Raw genomic sequence first — 26,930 nt, 5'->3', positions numbered from 1 at the left:
TCTAGCATTGCTTGTGCTATCAGTCATGCGGGCTTTTAGTCTGCTTTTAGTTCCAGCCTTGCTCGTGCTATCAGTCATGCCTGCTCTTAGCTTTTAGCTTGTAGCTTTAGCTTGTAGCATCTAGCCATGCGGTTAATCATCATTGTTCTTTGAGCGCGGTTCCAGCGTGCCTGCCTGCTGCTACTATGCCACGATGAGAAAGAAAACAACCTAGTCTCGTCAAACTTTATTTCTTTTCTTTTCCGTTTGAGAGTTTCGTGTTCTGAGTTAAGTTTTGTAACGTCCATTCAACTTCAACCAGCGAACACGACTCTGCACTTTCAGCCAACGCTCAACAACCACGGGCTTCCCAAGACGTCACTTCACTACTGAACTTCCAGCCAATCAGCGACACCGGGATACCCCTTTCAACTGGAGTCCCTTTCACAGCAAACGAAGGCAACGTATTCCCAGATATTTGTTGTGCTGGTGTATCTAATATAATTTTAACCCCATTGAGGAACTCAATGCGAGCGCTAATTACGTGATTGATGGTTGTTCATGTCTATGCAATTTAACGTATCGCTGTTAACTTGGGATTCCATATTTCCATTCTCTTAAACTCATCTTTCCCTAACTTTCGACCTTCCTGCAACTTGTGTGAATGTGTGTGTGCGTGTGTTTATGTGTTAGATTAGTTTATAGGTCTTAGATTTATCTAATAAAGCCTTATTCATATTGAAAAGAGAAGTATCTTGTGTTTTGTGCTTACAAGTTAATGTCTTAAACTGCCGATCTTGTTACTGTGCTAATTGATAGTGTTTTCACTATAGTTTGGATATTAGTATCCAGCGCAGATTTGATGTTAAACGGCTCGTTCACTGAACCGCAGGCGCGTCTCCGTGAACAGCCGTGAAACAGTGATTCTGTTCAAATTCCCTTTAAAATCTTAAATGATTCCCTTTGAGCTAAATTGACCTGTTTCCCTTACATTAGCATAGCTGCTGATCCAACAAAGTAAAATTAGTTTAACCCATGCTAATGAATAAAAATGCAACTTTGAACAGATGCAACTACACTCACAATTAAAAAGAAACATTATTCGAATGCTTGGCGAAAGAGATGTGTTTTTAATCTAGATTTAAACAGAGAGAGTGTGTCTGAACCCCAAACATTATCAGGAAGGCTATTCCAGAGTTTGGGAGCCAAATGTGAGAAAGCTCTACCTCCTTTAGTGGACTTTGCTATCCTAGGAACGACCAAAAGTCCAGCGTTTTGTGACCTTAGGGTGCGTGATGGATTGTAACGTGGTAGAAGGCTAGTTAGGTACGCTGGAGCTAAACCATTTAGGGCCTTATAGGTAAGTAATGATAATTTGTAACTGATACGGAACTTAATAGGTAGCCAGTGCAGAGACTGTAAAATTGGGGTAATATAATCATATTTTCTTGACCTCATAAGGACTCTAGCTGCTGCATTTTGGACGACCTGTAGCTTGTTTATTGAAGAAGCAGGACAACCACCTAGAAGTGCATTACAATAGTCCAGTCTAGAGGTCATGAATGCATGAACTAGCTTTTCTGCATCAGAAACAGATAACATGTTTCGTAGCTTGGCAATGTTTCTAAGATGGAAGAATGCAGTTTTTGTAACATTGGAAATATGATTTTCAAAAGACAAATTGCTGTCTAATATAACACCCAGATTTCTGACTGTAGAGGAAGTAACAGTACATCCGTCTAGTTGCAGATTGTAATCTACAAGATTCTGTGTAGTGTTTTTTGGTCCAATAATTAGTATCTCTGTCTTATCCGAATTTAATTGGAGAAAATTGTGTGTCATCCAATCTTTTACATTTTTAACACACTCTATTAGCTTAGATAATTGGGAAGTTTCATCTGGTCTCGTTGAGATATATAGCTGAGTATCATCAGCATAACAGTGGAAGCTAATTCCGTATTTTCTAATAATATTACCAAGGGGCAACATTTATTTCATCATATTTTACTGATGATAAATGAGATGACTCCCCATTTAAGTAAACAAAATGGTAGCGATCGGACAGGTAGGATCTAAACCATCTTAGAGCCTGCCCTTGAATACCTGTATAGTTTTGTAATCGATCTATGAGTATGTCATGATCTATGGTGTCGAACGCAGCACTAAGATCAAGTAAGACTAGAAATGAGATGCAGCCTTGGTCTGACGCAAGGAGCAGGTCATTTGTAATTTTAACAAGTGCAGTTTCTGTGCTATGGTGGGGCCTAAAACCTGACTGAAATTCTTCATACATATCATTTTTATGCAGGAAGGTGCTCAATTGAGCAGACACAACTTTCTCTAAAATTTTAGACATAAATGGAAGATTTGAAATAGGCCTATAATTTGCCAGTACACTAGGATCTAGTTTTGGTTTCTTAATAAGAGGCTTGATAACCGCCAGCTTGAATGGTTTTGGGACGTGTCCTAAAGTTAACGACGAGTTTATGATATTGAGAAGCGTTTCTTCTGCTACAGGTAACAGCTCTTTCAGTAATTTTGAGGGTACAGGATCTAATAAACATGTTGTTGGTTTAGATACAGTGATAAGTTTATTTAGCTCTTCCTGTCCTATGGTTGTAAAGCGCTGCAGTTTATCTTTGGGTGCGATGGATGAAACTGAAGTGTTAGACGCTGTAGAATCTACATTCGCTATTGTATTTCTAATGTTATCTATTTTATCAGTGAAGAAATTCATAAAGTCATTACTATTTAACGTTGGTGGAATATTTGAATCAGGTGGCATCTGGTAATTTGTTAACTTAGCCACTGTGCTAAATAAAAACCTAGGATTGTTTTGGTTATTTTCAATGAGTTTGTGTATATGCTCTGCCCTAGCAGTTTTTAGAGCCTGTCTATAGCTGGACATACTGTTTTTCCATGCAATTCTAAAAACTTCTAAGTTAGTTTTTCTCCATTTGCGTTCAAGACTACGAGTTAATTTCTTGAGAGAGTGAGTATTACTGTTATACCATGGTACAGTACGTTTTTCTCTAACTTTTTTCAATTTGATTGGGGCAACAGCTTCTAATGTATTAGAGAAAATAGTGCCCATGTTGTCAGTAATTTCGTCTAATTCGTGTGTATTTTTGGGTACAATTAGCAGTTGAGATAGATCAGGCAGGTTATTTGCGAATCTTTCTTTGGTGGCTGGAACAATAGTTCTGCCCAGACGGTAACGCTGCGACATATAGTTAATATCAGTTATACGCAGCATGCACGATACAAGGAAATGGTCTGTAATATCATCACTTTGAGGTACAATATCTATAGCAGTAAGATCGATTCCATGCGATATAATTAAATCTAGTGTATGATTAAAACGATGAGTGGGCCCGGTGACATTTTGCTTGACTCCAAAGGAGTTTATTAGGTCAGTAAACGCAAGTCCTAATGTATCATTTGCATTATCAACGTGAATATTAAAATCTCCCATGATTAGCGCCTTATCAACTGTAACTAGAAGGTCTGAGAGGAAATCTGCAAATTCTTTCAGGAATTCTGTATACGGCCCTGGTGGTCTATACACAGTAGCCAGAGCAAGAGATACATTAGATTTCTTTTGCATGTCTGACAGAGTAACATTTAGCAGAAATATTTCAAAAGAGTTAAACCTGTATCCTGTTTTCTGGGTAACATTGAGAATATCACTATATATTGTTGCAACACCCCCGCCACGACCAGTCTGACGGGGCTCATGCTTATAACAGTAGGTGGAGTAGACTCATTTTGTCAGGGAAAGGAACAGGACCCAACTGCGGTAGAATGAATGAGGCGTTTTATTGAGTTACTCAGAGGACTTAATCCATTGGAGCATGAGAGAGTCAGCGCTCTGCATGTACAGCCAGCTCGAAGATCCCTACGGCGACCGCCGCACAGCAGGGAGGAACAGGTGGCAGATCAGCGCTGGCGAGCCGAAGCGTCCGAAGGCAATGCACAGGTGAGTCGAGACAGGCGCCTGGTTGATGAGGACTACTGAGTACGAAAGGCAAGCAGGGAAAAAAACAAAAAAAGCAGGCCGACTAGATAGAGAAAAGATACAAAAACCGAAGTCAGGCAAACTAAGACAAGCAACTAGAAGCTTACTCTAGCAACGCTTACGGACTGACACAAGATAGCAAACACAAGGGTAAGATAAAGGGAAGATAATCAGAGTAATACAGGGTGCAGGTGAGGGAGAAAACGTTAACAGGGATAACAAGAGGGGCGGAGAAAACATAGCGAGAATAGTGAAACACCTGGAGAGCCAGCAAAACCCAAATCATGTGCTCCAGGACAGAAAAGGCCTCAGCCCCCACTGAGATCATGACAGTACCCCCTCCCCCAGGAACGCCACCAGGCGACCTAAGGAAGGGGCTTACCATGTTTGCGGCGGAAGTCGTCGATCAGCGACCGATCCAGAATGTCCCGAGCTGGGACCCAACTCCTCTCCTCCGGGCCGTAACCCTCCCAGTCCACCAGGTATTGAAAGCCCCTGCCACGACGACGAACATCTAGTAATCTCCTAACAGCATAGACAGGAGAACCATCCACTAGACGAGGGGGAGGGGGGGCAGGGGAGAAACTGTTGGTATTAAGAGGGGATCTTAAAACTGGTTTAACCCTGGATACATGGAAAACAGGGTGAACCCGACCAAGAGAGGAGGGCAACTTGAGCCGTATCGCAGCCGGATTAATGACCTTGGTGATCTGGTATGGGCCAATGAACCTGGGTGCCAGTTTGCGAGAGACAGCCCTGAGAGGCAGGTCCTTGGAAGACAGCCATACCTTCTGACCACAGACATAACGGGGTGCTGGGGTCCGGTGGCGATCAGCCGCTGCCTTGGTCCGCCTAGAGGCCTGGGCCAGGGCCTTCCTAGCCTTCCTCCAGATGCGGCGACATCTTCGAACAAAGGCTAGGGCAGACGGAACTGCGGCATCGGGTTCCTGAGAGGGAAATAAGGGAGGGGAGTAACCAACAGAACATTCAAAGGGTGACATACCTGTGGATGCTACTGGAAGAGTATTATGGGAATACTCAATCCACGTGAGCTGTTGGCTCCAGGAGGCAGGGTTACGGAATGCCAGGCAGCGGAGAACTCGCTCGAGATCCTGATTGGCTCGTTCACACTGACCGTTGGTCTGGGGGTGAAATCCTGATGACAGACTTGTAGAGGCCCCAATCTGTCGACAAAATTCTTGCCAAAACCGGGAGACAAACTGGGGACCCCTGTCAGAGACTACGTCCACCGGAAGCCCATGGATACGGAAGACGTGGTCAATTACCAGTTGGGCGGTCTCCTTGGCAGAGGGGAGTTTGGGGAGGGGCACAAAATGAACCGCCTTAGAAAAGCGATCCACCACTGTGAGAATAACAGTGTTACCATTTGAGACAGGCAAGCCAGAGACAAAATCTAAGGCAATGTGTGACCAGGGGCGAGAAGGAATGGGCAAGGGTTGAAGTTGGCCAATGTAGGGACGGTTAGAGACCTTGTTTTGGGCACAAACTGAACAAGCCAATACAAACTGCCTGACATCCTGGCCCATTGAGGGCCACCAAAATCGCTGACGGATGGCAGCCAGAGACCTCCTGATTCCTGGATGGCAGGTGACCTTAGATTCATGCCCCCACTGAAGGACCTCGGGGCGTAACACTGCCGGCACGAACAACCGACCCGCTGGACACTCAACTGGTACTTCCACCCCTCGTCCGGCCTCCTCCACCCGCCGCTCGACGTCCCAGGAGAGCACCCCCACCACCACTCCATCCGGGAGTATGGTCTCGGTAGGCACCTCCTCTCCCGGGCACTCGAACTGACGGGATAGAGTATCAGGTTTGACGTTCTTAGCCCCAGGCCGGTACGAAAGGGTGAAGTTAAAACGGTCAAAGAAGAGTGCCCAGCGGGCCTGGCGCGGACTCAACCTCTTGGCCGAACGGATGTATTCTAAGTTCTTATGATCCGTCCAGACCAAGAAGGGCAGCGCCGACCCCTCCAACCAGTGGCGCCACTCACCCAAGGCCAACCTCACCGCCAGCAGCTCACGATTACCTATGTCGTAGTTTCGTTCAGCCGGGTTAAGGCGATGGGAAAAATATGCACAAGGGTGCATCTTCCCATCCTTACTGGAGCGCTGGGACAAGACCGCGCCTACCCCAACCTCCGACGCGTCCACCTCAACAATGAATTGCCGTTCAGGATCTGGAACAGAGAGAACAGGAGCAGAGATAAACCGGGACTTTAAATTATCAAAGGCCTCCTGAGCCTGCGTACTCCAGGTAAACGGTACCTTAATGGAGGTGAGCGCCGTTAGGGGTGCAGCTACCTGGCCAAAATTCCTGATGAATCGCCGATAAACGTTGGCAAAGCCCAAGAACCGCTGCAGAGCCCTCCTGGAGTTGGGGACTGGCCACTTGGCGACAGCCTTGACCTTGGCCTGATCAGGCTTGATCTCCCCTTCTGAGACTATAAACCCCAGGAACGAAACGGACTTGGCGTGGAACTCGCACTTCTCCGCTTTGACATATAGCTGGTTCTCAAGAAGCCGTTGGAGGACCTGGCGCACATGCTGAGTGTGTACCTGAGGGGAGGGAGAAAAGATGAGAATATCATCAAGGTACACAAAGACAAACCTATTAATCATGTCTCCCAACACGTTATTGACCATGCCCTGGAAGACAGCCGGAGCATTAGTAAGCCCAAACGGAAGGACCAGGTATTCATAGTGTCCCGTGGGGGTATTGAAGGCTGTCTTCCACTCATCGCCCTCACGAATACGGATGAGGTGATAGGCGTTGCGGAGGTCTAATTTAGTGAAGACCTTGGCTCCCTGCAAAAGTTCAAAGGCAGATGACATTAACGGCAAGGGGTACCGGTTCTTTATAGTTATGTCATTTAACCCTCGATAATCAATGCAAGGACGCAGAGAGCCATCCTTCTTCTTAACGAAGAAGAACCCAGCACCAGCAGGGGAGGATGAGTGGCGGATGAGTCCGGCCCTTAAGGATTCCTGAATGTATGAGTCCATGGCCTCTCGTTCAGGACCTGACAGGGAAAAAAGGCGCCCCCGGGGCGGAGAAGTGCCTGGAAGGAGATCGATGGCACAATCAAACGGTCGATGAGGAGGGAGCGAGGTGGCTCGAGACTTGCTGAAAACCAGCCGCAGATCGAAGTACTCCGCCGGTACCCCAGTGAGGTCAGCAGGCTCCACCTGAAAAACAGGAGTGACAGACACAGGAGGAGAGGCAGAACCAAGGCAACATGCATGACACGACTGACTCCATGAAACAATTTGACTGCGGGACCAATCCACATGAGGGCTGTGCTGAGCCAACCAAGGATGTCCCAAAACAAGTCTGGCATGAGGGGACTTCAGAAGGTACAGCACAACGGACTCATGGTGATTGCCCGAAACAACAAGACTTACACGAGGAGTGGTGTGAGTGATGGTGGCGACCGGCTGACCAGAAAGACCCCAGACTGTGATAGGAGAAGGAAGAGAGACGGCTGGAATGCCCCAATTCTTTGCAGTGCAATAGTCCAGGAAACTGGCTTCAGCGCCAGAATCAATAAGAGCCTTGCAGGAGTGATCTGAGCCCTGGTACTTGATGGTGGCAGACAGTTGGGTACGTGACTGAGGGGAGATGAGGGGAGAAACGCCCACTAGGACTCCCCGGTTGACTAGTGGGCTCTGGCTTTTAATGGACATGACTGAACAAAATGACCTGACCCTCCACAATACAGGCAGAGGCCCTTCACCAGCCGATGTTGTCTCTCCTGGGCCGACAAATGCAGTCGCCCCAGCTGCATGGGTTCAGAATCCATCTGGGGTGATAGAGGCGGTTGTTGGGGCTTGAATGGCTGGGTATCTTCTAGCCCCCAAGATGGACGGGAAGTCAAACGTCGTTGACGTAGATGAAGACGGCTCTCGACTCGAATGGCCAAGTCAATAAAACCCTCCAGGGTCTTGGGCAGCTCGTGTGTAGCTATCTCGTCCTGAATGTCAAAGCTCAGGCCCTCCCGAAACATAGCCCGCAGCGCCTCCTCATTCCAACCACAAGAGGCCGCTAGAGTCTTAAACTGGATGGCGTACTCCGTAACAGAACGCCCACCTTGACGGAGCCGTGCGAGTCGGGAAGCAGCCTCATCCCCCTTCACGGAGCGATCAAACAGCTTCATCATTTCACAGCGAAAATCTTCAAAGTTTGAACAAAAATGGGCCCTCGCGTCCCAAACAGCCGTTCCCCAGTCGCGAGCTTCTCCCGTCAGCAGTGTGATGACATAAGCGATCTTCAAACGCTCTGTAGCGTAACGGCGCGGTTGCAGCGCGAACACCAACGCGCATTGAGACAGGAAAGCCCGACATGAATTGGGATCTCCGTCATACAAGGGCGGATTATTAGCGTGCGGCTCGGGCTCGAGCTGAGCGAGAGGCTGAGAACCCATCGGGGCGGCGGATGACAGAACACTTTGTAGTTCACGGAAGCGATCACTTAATTCGGCCATTTGGGTAGTGAGTGTCTCTACCTCCTGAGCGGTGGACGAAAGCTGGCTGGCTTGGTGGCCGAGGAGAGCGCCTTGATGAGCGATAGCCGATCGAACGAACTCTTCACCCGCTGGGTCCATTTCTGGTCAGTCCGTACTGTCAGGGAAAGGAACAGGACCCAACTGCGGTAGAATGAATGAGGCGTTTTATTGAGTTACTCAGAGGACTTAATCCATTGGAGCATGAGAGAGTCAGCGCTCTGCATGTACAGCCAGCTCGAAGATCCCTACGGCGACCGCCGCACAGCAGGGAGGAACAGGTGGCAGATCAGCGCTGGCGAGCCGAAGCGTCCGAAGGCAATGCACAGGTGAGTCGAGACAGGCGCCTGGTTGATGAGGACTACTGAGTACGAAAGGCAAGCAGGGAAAAAAACAAAAAAAGCAGGCCGACTAGATAGAGAAAAGATACAAAAACCGAAGTCAGGCAAACTAAGACAAGCAACTAGAAGCTTACTCTAGCAACGCTTACGGACTGACACAAGATAGCAAACACAAGGGTAAGATAAAGGGAAGATAATCAGAGTAATACAGGGTGCAGGTGAGGGAGAAAACGTTAACAGGGATAACAAGAGGGGCGGAGAAAACATAGCGAGAATAGTGAAACACCTGGAGAGCCAGCAAAACCCAAATCATGTGCTCCAGGACAGAAAAGGCCTCAGCCCCCACTGAGATCATGACACATTTAGACCAAAATAATCATTTGGTTTTAGCCAGGTTTCAGTCAAGCAGAGTAAATCAAAACTATTATCTGTGATCATTTCATTTACAATAACTGCTTTTGGTGCGAGTGATCTAATATTTATGAGCCCAAACTTTAAAAATTGTTTTTGTTCATTTACTTTAAATTTTTCTGCTTTAATTACGATAAGATTTTTTCTAGATCCTACATTATATTTATATTTTGACCTCACTATTCGGGGAACAGACACAGTCTTAATAGGTTTTACAGCGCAAGTACCTTTAGCATTTAAGCGGTTAGAACAAAACTCATCATAATGGTTATTTGAGAATTGTCTTACTAGTCACATGGAGCGAAGTGTCCTGGAGATGTTGTCAGAGAGAAGCTCCGCTCCAATTCTGCTGGGGTGTAATCCATCAGCGCGAAACAGTCTAGGACGCTCCCAGAAAAGATTCCAGTTATTAACAAATAGCAGTTTCTGTTCTTTACACCATGACAACAACCATTCATTTAAAGCAAAAAGTCTACTGAACCTTTCGTGTCCTCGTCGATACGTGGGCAGTGGTCCTGACACGACGATCGTCGCCGCGGGCGTCGTGCTGCGAACCGTCTCGATCAGGCTCCTGAAGTCCCTCTTCAGCGTCTCCGTCTGCCGCAGCGTGGTGTCGTTAACCCCGGCGTGAAGCACGACTGCTCTGGGGCTCTCGCCGTCCTTCAGGATCGTGGGTATCTGCGCAGAAACATCGAGAACACGAGCACCAGGCAAACAATGAGTGTGCACTTTACCTTCGGCTAACGTAGCACTTACGTGTCGGACGATGGAGTCTCCGATGATCACAGCGTCGCGTCCTGTCTCGCGGAGGGGAGCGAAGCGGTTCTGGATGGAGAGCTCGAAGGCAGGAGGGGGAGAAGTAGTCGCCCGGGACCCGGCTCGCGTCCTCCGCTGTGGATGCACCCAGGGTCCGTGGTGTCCCGGCGTCGCAGTGAAGGACATCTGGGAAGATCGCGTCCTGGGTGCACCGGGCCTGCGCAGAGAAACACACGGAGTAGACGTGGTGGGACTGTTAACAGCACGCTGTATACTTACCCCGGACTTGTGAGCGTCAGCCCGGGATGATTCCAGCGCGGCTCTCCGCTCTCTCAGCTTGGCCTGCCTCTGTTCCAGGTCGCGAATCTGCTTCCCCACGGCCTCGAGCTCGAGCTGCACAGAGTGGAGACATTCATCCGCCATTAAAGCAAGTAACAGTGAGTACAGCAGTGGTAATGTGTGAGAATAGATTATTAGCAATGTAAGCGCAGTTAGCAGCAAACACGCTTGCTGATGCTAACTGGCTAAAAGCTAATAGCGGACCCGGGAGATCAAAATAAAACTAGTGATAGCGAGGCGCTCTGATTGTTTTTGTTGTAGAATACAATAGAGGATATATTCACGCGTTATATAAACGGAAACAATGATGTATAAAATTGATTTTTAAGTTAAAAATAGTCAATGAAAAGAATATAGTGACGGAGCTCAAACGCAGTACAGCCGTCAACAGCAAACAGGAAGAATAACTGTTTGACATTTTAATTGAAATCCACATCAAGCATTCTCATTTCTGTTTTTGGTGCAAGAAATGTTTTATCTTGAAGCAATGATTCAGAATCATTATATTGTTTCACCAGTGTTATTTTAGTGTTATCTGCATCATCTTATAATGCAGTGGTTCTCAAACCTGTCCTGGAGTACCCATGAGCTTTTATTTTAAATGTAAATTTGTGTTCGTATTTATTATGTACTACAAATACAAATAATTGACACATTTATTACAGCTTATTGTCTCAATTTATTATTGTGTCATTCTAATCCTATGAAACGTACAATAATAAACTATACATATATATATATATATATATATATATATATATATATATATATATATATATAAGAAGCAAAAAAATATATAATACGAACACAAATGCCAAATGAAGTTGAATTTAATGTGTTGCTTGCTTTCTTAATAATTAATAAATTTTAATTGCACTTTCTGCTCTAAAACCACATTTATTTACCCTGAGTAATCTTATTTTCAGTTTAAGTTAAACAATAAACTACATTTATTTATTTAATTATTTTATTTATTTATTTTTTCATTGAAAGTCTTATGAAGTGTGTCCGTTCAGTTTATCCATGGTTGTCTCATTACAGCCAGCAGTGTCTTGACACGGTTTCTGAGGTGAGATGAATTCCTCAGCAATTATGGACACCTGGAAATTATTACAGCTAAACGAAAAGCTCCGATAATAGAAATGACCATAATTGAATGCAGAGCATTCGTATGAATGACGATTGAACTGTGTGTCTTAATCTGTCAAATTAGACAATATTGACCTTGGCATAAACGAAGCTGAAGTGTAATTAATTCTAAATCAATTACACAAAATCTTTTTCTAAAGACTTTTTGCCTGCAGATTGATTTTTAGAACAGCACCAAATGCAGTAAAGCCATTTATTGGCTTAAAAAGTAAAATTAAAAATAAAAACAAAATAAAAATGTCCTTTTATGAATCTACTTCTGTGTAATTTAGATTCATAGCTATTTTCAGAAATGTATGGTTTATCATTTACAATATGCTTTCTTCTCCAGTGGTTGAATGATTGCCTTTGTTTGTAAAGATATTTGTAAAAGTCATGATTGCTATTTGAATGAAGGCAATGATCGTGTGAGACAGCAGGCACTAAAGGAAGACCCATTATTGTAGTTATGGAAGACCAAACTTTGCTTACAGCATGCATTGTTATTAAAATGAGTCTTCAATGCTGCTTAATTTAGCCCTCCAAATTGTTTTCCTTTATGGATTTTTAATATTTGGCAGATAGAGCTAGTTTCAGGCAAATATGTGCAGTGTCATGTAGCTTGCCACATGGAGTGGAACAAACAGATTGCATTTAACAATAGAGATGACATTTATATTATGTTTTTCTTCAGTTTGAATGCAGAACAGACCGTGCCTGCACGTAAAGACGCCTTCACCACATTCTGTCATCTAAAAATGGATGATTGTGACCCTGAAACTCATCCCACTTCTCACTGCAGGGTTCTGTCAACTACCCTCCTCATTCACTGTCGCATATCTCTTGCGAAATATGCTCTCCTACCACTTTCTTGCTTGTAACTGGAGTTGTTTTGTTTGTTCGGAATATTCTCCTGTTACATCTGCTGCGGTCTCGCTCAAAAGACCTCAGCTTACTTTCATCATGCTTTTAACAAAGACAGTCAAGTATTTGAAAATGCAGATTGTAAAGTCATTAGATCTCCAAATATTTATCGTTTGCTGGAGAGGTTTTACTAACAATTTCTGTAAAAGAGTTTGCTCTTTTGTAGATCACAGGACAGCAGTTCTCTAACATTTAAAGGTTAACCTTTCTTTTAATGTTTCTCCTAAATTTCATTAGGAAAAAAAAAATTGATACAAATTAATTATCTGTGGACAAAGTATAGAGGTATTAGTGAATGGATAGCAGATCAAGGGTGCATTTCCGAAAAGCTGTAATAAAACTGTAAATTATTTGTATAGGTCATAGATGTGTGTGATTGTGTGTGTGTGTGTGTGTGTGTGTGTATATGATAAGAATTGTGCATTAATAGCTAAATTATTGGCAATGGTTCTACTATCTAGGCTTACAATGCTTTTGGGAAATGCAGCCCAGGGTTATTACAGTATAGTTAAAAACTAGAAATAAGATCATTAAAAGTTATTTAAAATAAATATTAACTGAAACAAAATATATATTGTAGACATGTAAAAAATTAAAATAGAAATAGCTAAAATATAAAAATCTATATTCTAAAATGTATAAAAGCAGAAAATAAAAAATTAAATTATAATCTATCCATATATATACTGCATATAAAGTAGTAACTAAACTCAAGTTACTCAGATGCAGGTCATTTTAACATGCATCTCTCTCTCTCTCTTTCTCTCTCTCTCTCTCTCTCTCTTTCACTCTCAATAACGAATTAAAATAAATGGTGTAATTCATTCAAATAAACTGAGTCTTACCACACTACTTAATTTCTGTGTCTGATTTAAAGTGGGCAGAATGCTAGATCTAACGAGCCGTAACTGACGAGTTTCAGGTGGTTCTTTGCCTCTACATTGTGCGGTAAAATCATTATCTCTTACATATACTACATTTCACATTACTGTATAATCATCAATGTTTTTGATCAACCAATTTTTAATAAAGGGATATAATTGTTTGAAATCATCCACCATTACTTGAGTACCTATTCCTAAATGTAATTATTTGACCACAATTAAAATTATTTTCGCTCTTTTACAGCTTCAAGGTTTGTGATGCATGACATTGGACAGCCTGTTTATTCCTTTGAATATCAGCATTCATATGTTCATTGTATGTTTAATGTCTTCTACATGCACCCTGTTGACTTTTCTCCTGGGAAGTGCATAGATAGTATAAACTAATTTTAGTGTGTGAAGGGAACAGTTAGAATAGCAAAAACTTTTCATGATCTCATAGCCTGTCCAGATCTCTTAAAGATACAGCTTCCCCTTAATGGTAAAGTTACCCTTAATGCACAAACTTTAATGCAGATAGTTTTACTGAAAAATAATACCAAAATTTCATATATCGATATTATATCTTCCTTTCTTTTTTTTTTCTTTTTTTGGATTTGTGTTTATTTATTTATTTTCACCAACTTAGAGTAACTTTAATTATTATTATTATTATTATTATTATTATAAAAAAAAAAATTGCCTCTGTTGTGCTTCCTTTACACAAATTTACCACAGCTCATATTGCAAATTTTTGTCTTACTTTGGTACCTGCAAATTTTCATTTTGTTGTTACTGTATCTTGAAAACAAGATAGTGTTTAGTGATTTTCTGAAGCTATCTGTCCTTAACTAATACGTACTGTAGATCTGGAATGTAAACCTGCCAAAAATAATTTTCTGTATTAAAAATACTCACAGCGACTGTGTTTATGCATAACATTTAGCTAAAGCGGTGTTTGTTAACATGCGGCTCACTGTGATCCTACATTATTCAAAGTTACGTCAAGCTCCTGTTTAAAAGAGCAAAACCTCCACAGGCACATTGACAGTTTTCACGTGATGTCACACCCTCGTGATGTCCACTGACCACCAGTTATTTTTATGAGGTTTGCATTAAGTAATGTAGTAGACAGTGATATTTAAAGGCCAAACGCAGTAAACACCTTATCGACGATGCATACTTTGTACAGGCAAGCAAATGAACCCAAAAAATAAACTCAGTGTGTAATAAGTGTAATATTAAATGTTTTCCCACAGAAAACCATTATAAAGGTGACACTTAACCATTTAGTGCAGTGTTTTCATATTCCGGGTTCATTTGCTCACCTGCATAAAACACACATCATCAATAATGTGTGAACTGAATTTGAACTGTTTTTAGTGATTGAAATATTGCAGCGGGTGATATATATGGATTTCTAATGGCCAAAACGTGCATTTTGTTCATGTCTTTATTTTATTCTTTTGAGAGATGATCTAAATATTTTTGGATTGGAACAGATAGAAAATTGACAGGCTTGTGCTGCAGGTCTATGACTGTTTTGCTTGCCAGGTCTTCGAGCCAATCACGTGACCAAAAACTATGCATTAGGCAGCTTAAACCTCATTTAGAAATAAATTATTTATTGTTTACTGCTTGCTAAATTGGCTTAAATCAATTATGAATTGCGGCGCGGAACTGTAACTGCAGTTGAATCAGACTGTGTTTTTAGGAAGGTAATAATAATAATAATAAAGTCAGTTTTCTTTTTCTTTTTTATTATTTCTTTATAAAGTTAAAGCACTGGTCCAGTGATTGTTTTAATGTCCAAAGGGTAAGAAAACAAATTAGTTTCAAAGTACTGTTATTTGAGAGGGCTGTGAAAAGCAAGGTAATCCTTTAATTAAATAAGGCAAATTAGAACCAAATTAGAAACTATCCCCATGTCCTGGAGGCCTGTGTAAGGTGAGGATTGTTGTTTGTTGCTAGGTAACAGAAGCTGCTGATGACAATAACAAACACAGATTTAGTAGTGAGGCCATCCGAGATGTGGATGAGTTTGAGATTGGGAGAAATTTATCTTTGCATTACTTGCTCACCAATGGATCATCTGCTGACAATGGGTGCCGTCAGAAGAGTCCAATCAGCTGATAAAAACATATACAATAACCCACAATAATATACAATATCAGTCTTCTATCCGTTATATTGCTTTCTTCAGTTAAAAAAAAATAATACATCTTGTCTGAATGAGACATATGCACAGACCAAGCACTGTTTACAAGTGAAAACAGTTCTAAACAAATGTGTTGATTAATTTTGATGTGAGAAGGCAACAGTGGATGGACTGTTTAATTGGAGGAAGCATTATTATGGATTATGGACTATTTTGGCCAGAAGTGACACTTTACATTTAAAATTATGGATTTGTTTCTTATAAACACACACATTTTTGCTTAATGAGATGCAAATTTCTGAACCAGAATCATTTAGACTATTGTGAAGTGTCTATCAGCTGTTTGAACTCTTATTCTGATGGCACCCATTCACTGCAGATGATCCATTGGTGAGCAAGTGATGTAATGATAGATTTCTCCAAAGCTGTTCTGATGAAGAACCTGATCTTTATCTTGGATGACCCGAGGTAAAGTAAAAAGGAAATTTTTAATTTCAGGTGAATTATATATTGTATAAATCCTCAGTAGAATCTCTCTGTATGTATGTATGCATATTTAAAACATTACAATTCATACAACAATTATTTTCACCTGCTGTTGGCCTTGAAGTCCCATCTGAAATTTGATATAATAATGATCTCTAGTATTGCAGGTATGCGACAGCTGTCAGTGTGTGCTTGGTCAGCTCTTCAGATGGATTTCTATGACTATAGTTCCAGTATGTGTGTGTCCGGTCACTACAGCTATATCACATTCACTTCTTCTGCATGAAATAGACCTGTCCTCTGTGCCTGCTAATGATACGCAGTATGAAACAGTGATTGGATGTCAACATGATTGATGTGGTGTTTAGAGGGAGGGTCCAGCGCTCTCTTGGGCCATTATCTCTTCATATTATACAAAGACTGTCTGATGAATCGACTAATAGACTTGATGATGATGTTTTGGTAAAGCCTTGACTAAAGGCCAAACTACATCCTTGAATAGCCTAAAGAAAATGATTCATGGCATTCACCTAAGAAATGTACAGTAACTCTACTATGCATTTGTTCAGTTTAAAATGTATATATTTATTTGTATCTCTGCAGTCCATCCGTGAGGTGACGGGTTACGTGTTGGTGGCTCTGAATCAGTTCGACTATCTTCCTCTGGAGAACCTGCGGATCATCCGTGGCACTAAACTGTATGAAGGACGCTACGCTCTGGCCATCTTCCTCAACTACAGACGAGATGCCCACTTTGGCCTTAGACAACTCGGCCTCAAGAACCTGACAGGTATATTCTGCTAAATCTTACACATTTTTCTGATATTGTAACTGTATTGAAGTTTCAGTTTTTGCTGTTTGTATTTATGTCAAAATTTGTCAGAAAAGGTACATCTATTTCTGAAAAAGATCTGTAAGATTCTACCCTGACAGCATTTCCCCAAAACAACAGTTTGAAATGTGCATTTAAGAAGGTTTAGCAGTTTAAAAAAAATAATAAAATAATATATATATATATATATATATATATATATATATATATATATATATATATATATATATATATATATATATATTTGTTCAAGTAAAGCAAGTTATTAAAAGTTGAACTTAAAGTTCCATCTTAAAATGCTTTATAGATGCTTTTTTAGCTTTTTTTGTTATTCAACAGTCAACATACACTACCATATAAAAGATCTGTAAGATCAATTAATTATTATTATCATTATTCCTTTTGTTCTGAAAAATGAATAAATGAATTCAGCAAGGATGCATTCAGTCCAAATGAAGTATTAAAATACATTTGAAAAATATTAAAATAGAAAATGTTATTTTAAATATTAGTTATTCTTTTAACCCTTTCACTTGTGAGATTAAAATATTCTAGCGGTCCCCCCCAGAGTGACTTTTTTTTAGGTGACCTTCACTTTAGAATTTTTTACTTTATTGTTTCCATGGCGATGCATCATGCTTGTCACATGATACACCGCGGCCACAATAACAGAGTATGATAGATCCTTTTATTTTGTTTTTCCCCTTTTATTTTCCCAAAATATTCACAATCTTGCTTACCATATCATCAACTACCTGATATTCCAATTCACAATATGTGCGAATGAGTGTGTTTTGTCGTTTAAAAACCATTCTAAATTATCTTGATTGTGATCTGTAATGTGAGATGGACGCCGCCATGTTTATTCGCACTGCAGTTCAGGATTTATCACATGTGAATTCATCAATTTCTCCCAAAATACATGCAAATTAGTGGCTGGAGAACTGGGATAAGAATATAATTAACTTTATGTTTACTTACACTACACGTATGTGTATCTGATGTTAATAAAACATATCAGCAAATTATATTTTAATGGATTGTTATTGCTGCTTCCATAAACATCTGGGCTGAACTCTAAATGTATTGTTTTGCAAGTACATGTTTATTTAATTGTCTGAAACCTAAACTAAACAGTATGAGGTTAAAAACACTTCATAGTTGTGATTATATGACAAGTGCAGTGGCGTCTCAGCAGCAATAAAAAAAATCAAATCTTACTGACCCAAACATTTAAACAGTATTGTATATGCAATTGTTGGATAGAAGATAATGAAGAGTAGTTGTTAATTATTTTTCATACTGCAGATTGGATAGTGTTAGTGCATTAAGTTTATCTAAATGACTTAGTAGACTGAGTCTATGTTTGTAATGTTTAAATGTCTGACTGGTGTATGTGTATGTTGTGGTCTTAGATTAAATTAACATAGCAGGGAATGGTGTATTTGAACACAGGTCTGATAAGATTGCTTTTGATAATGTCTTTCATGCAATGCAGTGTGGCGGCTGTGATAATCATGCAGATGATGTCTCTCATATAAATTATCCACTCTTCGTTATATGACTCCATTTTATCTTATGAGTGTATCGTGTTTTATTTGAGCATGTTTTACAGATGTTTTATTTTTTATTTTTTTCTTCAGCCTTGCTTGGTTGCCTGATAGAAAGACTTTTGTTTATATCTTATAACACGCAATATAGAAACTCATTTAAGAACAATATTTTCAGATCCCAGGTGGGATGCATAAAGAGATGGAGAGAATAAGAAACAGCTCAAGGAGTCAAACAACCAACAGACAAATAGAAGAAGTTGGCTGCATCTCAGAGCCAAACAGCCAGAGGCGTGATAATGGTTGTCTGACTTCTGATGACTCATGGACAGCCAATGGAAGACCAGAGGAGTCCCGCAGGTGGTACGGGGTCACAGTAGGTGATGGGAAGAAAGTTAAGAAAACCACTAGCATGCCCAGTAGTCATATTGCATAATCATGTATCATTAATCACAAATATGGTTTTAGCACTTTAATGGCTGATTAAACAATTTCTTGGTATATAAATAAATAGAGCATTGATAGTCTGGGTATCTCACTGCCATTTTGTCTTCTTTTCTTAGTGTCTCCAAATATGTATCCTTTTATTGTTTCTCCCATCATTGTGATGAAGTGTCAGGTTGCATCTTTGAATTAATTGGGTACGATGCATGTACTTCAGGATTCAAGAATTTTGAAGTACATCCTATTCAATTGTTTTGATAAAGGGGAAACGAGATGCATTTCTTGTTTCCACATTACTTATACTTCTGACATTCTGTTTTAAATACTATGACTATTGGCAGTAAACAAAGTGTCCAATATTTGGCTTCTGACCACTGAAAATACCTTACAAATACTGTTGTCTGAGCTCCACTTATGACATTTGTGTATCTTTTTTTTTTTATTTTTACATTGAAAAACATAAAAAACATTAAGTAATAGGCTATTTTCTATCCTGGTTTTGAGGCTGGCTCGAGAATTGCTCCGTTTTTACGGGCGTGCCACAATGAAGACTGGGAAGTAAATGCCCAATGCCATGATTGGATAACAGATGCACACATAGTGCAATAGATGCACACATAGTCAGGACAGATCAAGCAATCTCTAACAAAGCAATAGTAAAAACATAGTACAAATGTTTTTTACTCACATTAGTGTGCTGCGCCATTCTTGTTGGATCCGATTGCACAGCATTGCCTTTTAATCTCAGTCTTTCTGCAAATCCAGCGTCGACCTGTTTCTTGTTTACAAAGGAATCTGCTGAGAAATGAAGCGAACAAATGCTCAATGTTTTACTCATGTGAGCTGGAACTTAATTAAAAATAAAGTTCAACTACACATTCCTAATATTTGAATCCGAAGGAAGATTATGCAATGATTTAGTTCTTCCACAACCAGACACTGCACAGTATTTTTCTATCTTTAACAACATGTTTATTGCTTTGTATTATCCATTTTAACACCACTTATGATATTTCCCTACTATGTCATAAGCAAATATTTTGTGGAGACCGCATTTATCTTATCAATTACAGATAGGCACATTCAGGATCTGGCGTTTGCTGGGCCTGGTGTCAATGAAAGCTTTTATTTAAAGGGATACTCCTCCCAAAATGAAATTTTTTTAATTAATCACTTTCCCCCGTTCCAAACTCATAAAAGCTTTGTTCGTCTTCAGAACACAGTTAAAGATATTTTGAATGAAAACAGGGAGGCTTGTGACTTTTTTATGATTTGCAGAAAAGGTAACTTACAGAAATATTCACATTTTATGTCAATTATGCATAATCAAATGTGCCTAGAAAAATAGCAACTAAAACCTTGACAGAATGATACGTTTTGTTCTCTCTTTTTTTCATTTGAATTTTTTTTTTACAGAATAAATAATACAAGCCATACATTTCTGCTTTGAAACCTCTGCAGACTTAGAGTGCATCATTGGAAACACTATTTTTCTTACTTCTTACTATCTGAAAGACAAGTTTATTTTTTATATGCCAATTATGCTGTCGATAGATCCTAATGCACATTCAAACTGGAGCATTCGTTTAAATGAGTTAGTTACTGTTTACAACCACAGTTTATCAGTGGAAAATGTGCACTAGAATCAGAATAACTTCATTCAACACCCAAAAGCTTGCAAACAGAATGTTCCAGCCCAGTGTTGCAGGACGTTGCACACTATTTATGATACTGCAACAGAGCACTTCATAAAAAACAATGCTGTATATCATAACCCCTATAGTCAGCAAGAAAATGACTGTGTCCAATGATGGGAAGAGCTGCACATTTGAGGTAACAGTTGCCCTTTGAATTCCTCTCTAAATTCTTTAAATCATATTTTTAAGCTTTGAATTTAGCTATTCCTCCAGCGTTGCTGGTAAAGTCTGATTGTTGAGGCAGTGGTAACCATGTTTCTGCAATTTTCAGTATGAGTTTTAAGAGATGAAAGTTGTTCTTCAGCCCCTTGAGATATTCAGCACATTGATGATGAATGACTCCTTTGATTATGGCCATGTGCTCCCCTCTCATGGTTCCTCTACACGGCTCTGCTGCTGCATGATCAATAGCTTTCATAAGCAACTCATGATACAATAATGGCTGTAACCTTATTTTCTGTGTTCCTTCAATCAAATGTTGCTCTTCTTTGTCTATGCACTCTTAGATGACCTCTATATCCAGCATTTTATTATTACACATATTACACAGTAATGAAAGCAGTCTAGTAGACTGTAAATTCTCTAATGATTCCATTGTTGAATTACACACACACTCCACTTACGTACATGCCAAGAAGTCCCAGAGTGCACTGTGCAAAGAAATTATGCAGAATAGAGTTGTGTTGGTATTCAGCAATAGGATAAACAATGATAATGCACACACAATATTGTTATCGTGGACACTTCAAAATATCGTGAATAATTATTTATTACAAATTAATCATTTTGTATTTTTATTTAAAAAAATGTTTTTTAATGCATTATAAGAATACTTCTCCCATCAACTGGGTACAATGCACAACACTGGTGTAAGAAGTGCATGGCAGAATGAGTGAAAGAGACTTTTTGACAGCTGATGGTGCTGATGGAACAGCAGAAATGCCACCATTAAACTGTTATTCCTGTAACCAAAGCCGCTGCACTACTTTCTGTTTCTGAAGAGGATTTAAGTGTTTTAACTAGATAAACACTTAAAATAGTCTAACACACATAAACACACACACACACACACACACACACACACACACATTTAGTCGGCATAGGAAGAGGGGTTGAAGCCTAAGCAGTAAAGAGAAGAGAAATGAAGACATTAATCTATGGTACAATTTGATATTCTGCAGATCTACAGCTTGAAGGAAACATCAGTTTCTTAGTTCAAACACACCTCTGTAAAAAGGTGCAAATTATAGTCTTGTCTGTCTGAAAGGGAGTCCTGATGTAACCTGAAGGCTTAAGTTGATCTTGCCTGAAGTTGGTTGGTGAAAAGGAACCAGTTTGAGTATCTTGAAGTGGAAAGACTCTAGGCTGAAAGCAGTTATGTAATTCTAAAATATTAATTTGAAAGAGTTTGTTTCAATACATAAGCAAAACACTAAAAGAGGAAAAATTATGATGATGGGGAAAATTGGGTACTTGTCCCTTCATTTCTCAAGTTGTTAAATCTGGAGGGAGACAAATTAGGATGTACTGTACAGTAAAAGGCTACATTTGTCTGTTTCAAGGTGAATTTAGAGTGAAAACTCTTCATCCCTTTGAGTTGTAAAACAATCTGATCTTGATGTGTGTCTTTGATACCACTGTAACCAGAGGCTTGGTTTTCTCTAAAACATGTTGGGGAGGGGTATTCCACTATTTGTTTAACATAACAAATACTCATGTGTCTGATCCACCTCATTCATTACACCATTATTTAACATTAATTAATTCATTAGTCAGCATGAACTGCCAATGAAAAATTATTATATAAAGCATGCATTAATTTAATTTCATAATTATTTAGTTTTATAATTGGTGTGTGTTTGCTTGCACAGGGTGTGTGTGATGTGTCATGTGCAGTAGTGCGTAGATGTACTTGTAGTCAGTGCATGTTGCATGTTGTGTGCTGCATGTTGCTCCTGCCTGCTACTCTCTGCTTTCAGCTACTGCTACCGGCTAGCCCCTCTAGTGGAGGTGAATAAGAGGAGCCGAGTGCGTAAGCCTCCTCCTGCCGGTACACAGCCTCTCTACCACCAAGACTCCTGCAGTGCCTCCACGTGGCCACACACAGATACTGGGTGCTGCGAGGCCCCAGGCTAATCTGCAGGGGATCTCGGAGCAGCAGTGGGCCCCAGAGGCACGACGTGCAGGCCCACCGGTGTGTGGATACGCCTGGCGTCTGTCAACCACTGCCCCCATCTAGGGGTCAAATAGCATGGGCCGATGGGGACGGCAAGGTTGGATGGCAACCTGTCTAAGAGAAGGTCACTCTGAAATAAAATCGGGTATGTGAGGAGTTGCGCCCCACAGTCCACTATCAGCATAGTAAAGCCAACCATGGAGCACAAAGACATCCCAAATCCTATACTTCCAGCAGCGGGAGTCCGTAGGAACATCTCGGCGGATGGTGGTGCTGGTCCTCCTCCTGGAGGATACCATGACAACGAGACCTTAAACTTTGGGATTGTCCCGGGGAGGGTCCTGTCCGACTACATACCCCGTCCAATGCAATCATGCGCTGTCGGAAACCAGTTGTTATGGGAACCTTCAACGCATGCAAAGCGAGAGAAGAAGTGAGGTTGATAGAACTTGCACATTGTGCAGAGAAACGGGGAGTGGAGATCCTGGGGGTCCAAGAACATAGGAGAGTGCACACTGATGGCCTAATACTGTACTGCAGAGTGGAGAGATGCACGTTTATTTCCACATCAGCATGGAGGAATGATGCCCAAGCCGCAACAGGTGGTGTAGGGTTAATGCTGGGCCCACAGGCACGTAAGGCTCTACGTCGGGTTTACCACCACACCGACAGGATCATGTGTGCAGAGTTCTCAGGTAACCCAGTAACAACAGTCATAGTCATGTACTCACCCACCAACGTGGCGCCATTTGACGAGGTGGATAAGTTCTTTGAGGACCTTGTAAGAGCGGTCCGCGGCGTCCCAACGCACAACTTCCTGGCAATTCTTGGGGACTTCAATGCGAGGCCTGGACCAGAGGACGTACCCTTCCCCTACCACAACTCTACCAACTGCAATGACACCTACCTCACTGCCTTCCTCACGGAGCACGAGTAACTGGCGGCAAATACCATCTTCCAGAAGAGAACAGGAAAGAGGTGGACCTTCCGGGACCGAGCCTCAGGAATGCTACTACAGCTAGATTACATCCTAGTGAGGAAGAAGTGGAGGAACTCCATTGTGAATGCTGAGCTATACAGCACTTTTAGTTCTGTGGGCTCAGACCACTCCGTGGTCTCAATGAAAGTTCGCCTGAGCCTCAGGGTTCCCAAACCAAGTCCCAAAATACAGTATAACTGGAAAGCTTTCTCAGGTGACCCTGGCCTTCTAACCAGATACACAATGGAGGTGAGGAGACGATTCCAGCAGCTGGACAGGGGAGATTTGACAGGAGATTTGTCACAGTAAACAAGGAGGCAACTAGACTGTGCGTGCCTAAGATGGAGAAAGTCAGAACCTCCCTGCGATCAAAACATCCAGAGGTCATAGCAGCACGTGGGATGGTGGAGGAAGCCCGCCTCAACTTTGAGCGGGAACCAACTGCGGAGAGGCGCAGTGAGCTGAACGAAGCCAAACAGTTTCTTTTCAGAACCTATGATGCCATCAAAAGGAAAGAACTGATGGAAAGAGTGTGGAGGGTGCACGCGGCGCAAGGGGAACCGCAGTATGGGGAGGCCTGGAGGGTCATCAATGAAATGACGGGGCGGAAGAGGACAAAGGAGGGACAGGTGAAGGGACACAGCCCGGAGGAGATGGTGATGACCTGGTCAACCCACTTCAAAAGGCTGCTGGGGGAAACAGCAGACGCGGCTGAGGAAGAGGAAATACCATCAGACCTCCCAAACCTGAACATCAACGATGGTCCCTTCACACTCAGTGAGCTCGTCAAGGCAAAAGCCACAGTAAGAGTGGGAAAAAGTGCTGGTCCGGATGGCATACCCCCAGTGGTGCTGAAGAACTGTGACTTTGATGACATCATTCTAGAGTTCTGCAACCTTGCTCTGCTGCACAATCGACTGCCTGATATGTGGTCTCTATCAAACATCGTGCCAGTGCCCAAATCTGGAGACCTCTCGAAGCCGGACAACTACCGAGGCATCAGTCTGACCTGTAGTATTGCGAAAATCTTCAACCGCATTATTCTGAACAGGGTCCGTCAAGCAATCGACTCTCACCTGAGAGTAAATCAGAACGGCTTTCGAGAAGGGCGAACTGCTAGAGCCCAGATCTTGGCACTCAGGAGATTGATAGAGGAGGTGAGGAAGGACAACCTGACTGCAGTCCTATGTTTCATAGACTTCAAAAAGGCATTTGATTTGATTCACCGAGGTACGATGGTGAAGATCCTGAAGGCATACAGAATTCCTCCGAACCTACTCCGGCAATAGAGTCCATGTACTCAGGAACAAGGGCCAGGGTGGTGACCCCAGATGGCAACAGCGAGGAGTTTGACATCCTGGCTGGAGTTATGCAAGGGGACACACTAGCCCCCTTCCTCTTCATCATAGTCCTTGATTATGTGCTCAAGAAGGCAATCAGTGGGCGAGAGCAGGAACTTGGCTTCACACTGACACCAAGGAAGTCAAGTCGACACCCGGCAGTAGTCTTGACAGACCTTGACTATGCAGATGACATCAGTCTGCTCTCCGACAACATAGAACAAGCACAGGAACTACTACACAGGGTAGAGCTAGAGTGCACCAAGGTTGGTCTTAGGATAAATGCAAAGAAAACTGAGGTCATGACCTACAACGTTCCACCAGAACATCAACCTCTGATAACAGCAGGAGACACTGTGCTGAAAGAAGTTGAGGACTTCGAATACCTGGGCGCATGGGTCAACTCAACTGAGCAAGATCTAAAAGTGAGGGAGGCTCTTGCATGGAGGGCCCTGAACGGCATGAACAGTGTATGGAACTCCAACCTTTCCCGCCAAATCAAGCTCAGCTTCTTCTACGCGACGGTAGACTCCATTCTCCTCTATGGCAGTGAATGCTGGACCCTGAATCCAACCTTAGAGAAGTCCCTGGACGGGTGCTACACCAGGATGCTGCGTTGACGGGCCACTGCTGTGCATCGTCACGAAAGCTTATCTTTTTCACATGTTTTTACGCCTTACCGCTTGTGGATTTAAACATTAAAGCATCCAAACACAAGACGCGAAAAAGCTGAATGGAGTAGCTGGTTACTGGTGTTCGGTGCGGATAGAGAGAAAGAGAGCCGCGTATCACGGACAGCGACACTGAACCGAGATCTCTTCTGCGAAGAGATAGGTGTCTCAAAACACATGAACATCGAATTTGCTTATTTTTGCTCTTGTGCCGACAAATACATACAAAAAATGTAAAAATATCCACCTTGGAAATTATGCTTGAAAAAACTGTCAGTTATTTCTTAAGTGAAAGTAAACAGTTGAGGGAAAAAAGGGGATGTGTATTATATTGGATGCGTTTAAAATCACTCACTGCTCTTGACCGAATTAGTTTGTAGTTTTAACAGTCAAAGCTAAAATTATTCAGACACCAGGGATATTGTTTTATATATATATATATATGGCAAAACTGTTATAATGTGAGAAATGTTGAAGGTGTCTGAATAAATGTAGGTTTGATTGTATATTTCATTTTTACATTGAAGACTATCCAGTGCTATTTTACATTTAATTATTTGGTTTCTGTACCTTGACACCTACAAACTTGAAAAAAAAAAAACTTAAACATTGGTGTGAAACAGGCGTAATGTTGTTTGCACCTTGTGCAATGTGGAATTAGTTTACAGTTTTTTCAAGCACTTTGTGATGCATTTTGGAAACAGGAGATGAGCCCATTTTCTAATGCACCACCTAGCTTGATAAATCCCTTCTCAAAGACTTACTGTTTGTCAATTTGATTTGGGTAACACATTTATTCTGAATGCCTTCGGCAGAATTCGAATTAGCCATTTTAATCTAGATTAATCTAGATTAATTTCAAGATCACAGAGAGATTAATCTAGATTAAAAAAAAAAATCTATGCCCACACCACTAATATATATATATATATATATATATATATATATATATATATATATATATATATATATATATATATATATATATATATATATTAGTATTATATATATATATATATATATTAGTATTAATTCGAATTCTGCCGAAGGCATTCAGAATAAATGTGTTACCCAAATCAAATTGACAAACAGTAAGTCTTTGAGAAGGGATTTATCAAGCTAGGTGGTGATTGAAAAAAAGTTATTAAACCTGTTATGACCACACTTTGTTTTTTAACTTTTCCCAAAATCATGATGATAAAGTAAATTATGATAAAAGCTTCAGCAATTATTGCCACATGAAAATTTAATGCGTTCATATGCCTAATAAAAGCATTATTCAATTGATTAATCTTGTATCGAAAGGGGCCCTTTTA

The 26,930-nt window shown here is 41.3% G+C and overlaps 2 protein-coding genes across 3 annotated transcripts in view; one reads left to right on the top strand and one right to left on the bottom strand.

Annotated features, from left to right (window-relative positions):
- Nucleotides 1–10,756, bottom strand: part of LOC127992420 (uncharacterized) — a 431,446-nt gene extending 420,690 nt beyond the window's left edge. Inside the window, exons 1-2 of one of the 2 annotated variants that reach the window (XM_052591665.1) lie at nucleotides 10,307–10,756; nucleotides 9,227–10,244 (exon numbers count right to left, since the gene is read on the bottom strand). In XM_052591665.1, coding sequence (XP_052447625.1) covers nucleotides 10,002–10,244; nucleotides 10,307–10,450 — 387 coding nt within the window. In that variant the 5' untranslated portion in view covers nucleotides 10,451–10,756 and the 3' untranslated portion in view covers nucleotides 9,227–10,001. Of the gene's footprint in view, nucleotides 1–9,226 lie in introns of those variants that run through there. The other variant, XM_052591656.1, reaches the window with a different exon arrangement.
- The window catches only part of LOC127990397 (receptor tyrosine-protein kinase erbB-4-like), a 217,992-nt gene that overhangs the window by 132,085 nt on the left and 58,977 nt on the right, over nucleotides 1–26,930 (top strand). The window contains exon 3 of the mRNA XM_052591497.1: nucleotides 16,529–16,715. Coding sequence (XP_052447457.1) covers nucleotides 16,529–16,715 — 187 coding nt within the window. The remainder of the gene's footprint in view (nucleotides 1–16,528; nucleotides 16,716–26,930) is intronic.

This window comes from Carassius gibelio, chromosome A1, assembly GCF_023724105.1.
Source record: "Carassius gibelio isolate Cgi1373 ecotype wild population from Czech Republic chromosome A1, carGib1.2-hapl.c, whole genome shotgun sequence".
Lineage (NCBI taxonomy): Eukaryota > Metazoa > Chordata > Actinopteri > Cypriniformes > Cyprinidae > Carassius > Carassius gibelio.
This window is presented reverse-complemented; position numbering and strand designations above follow the sequence as displayed.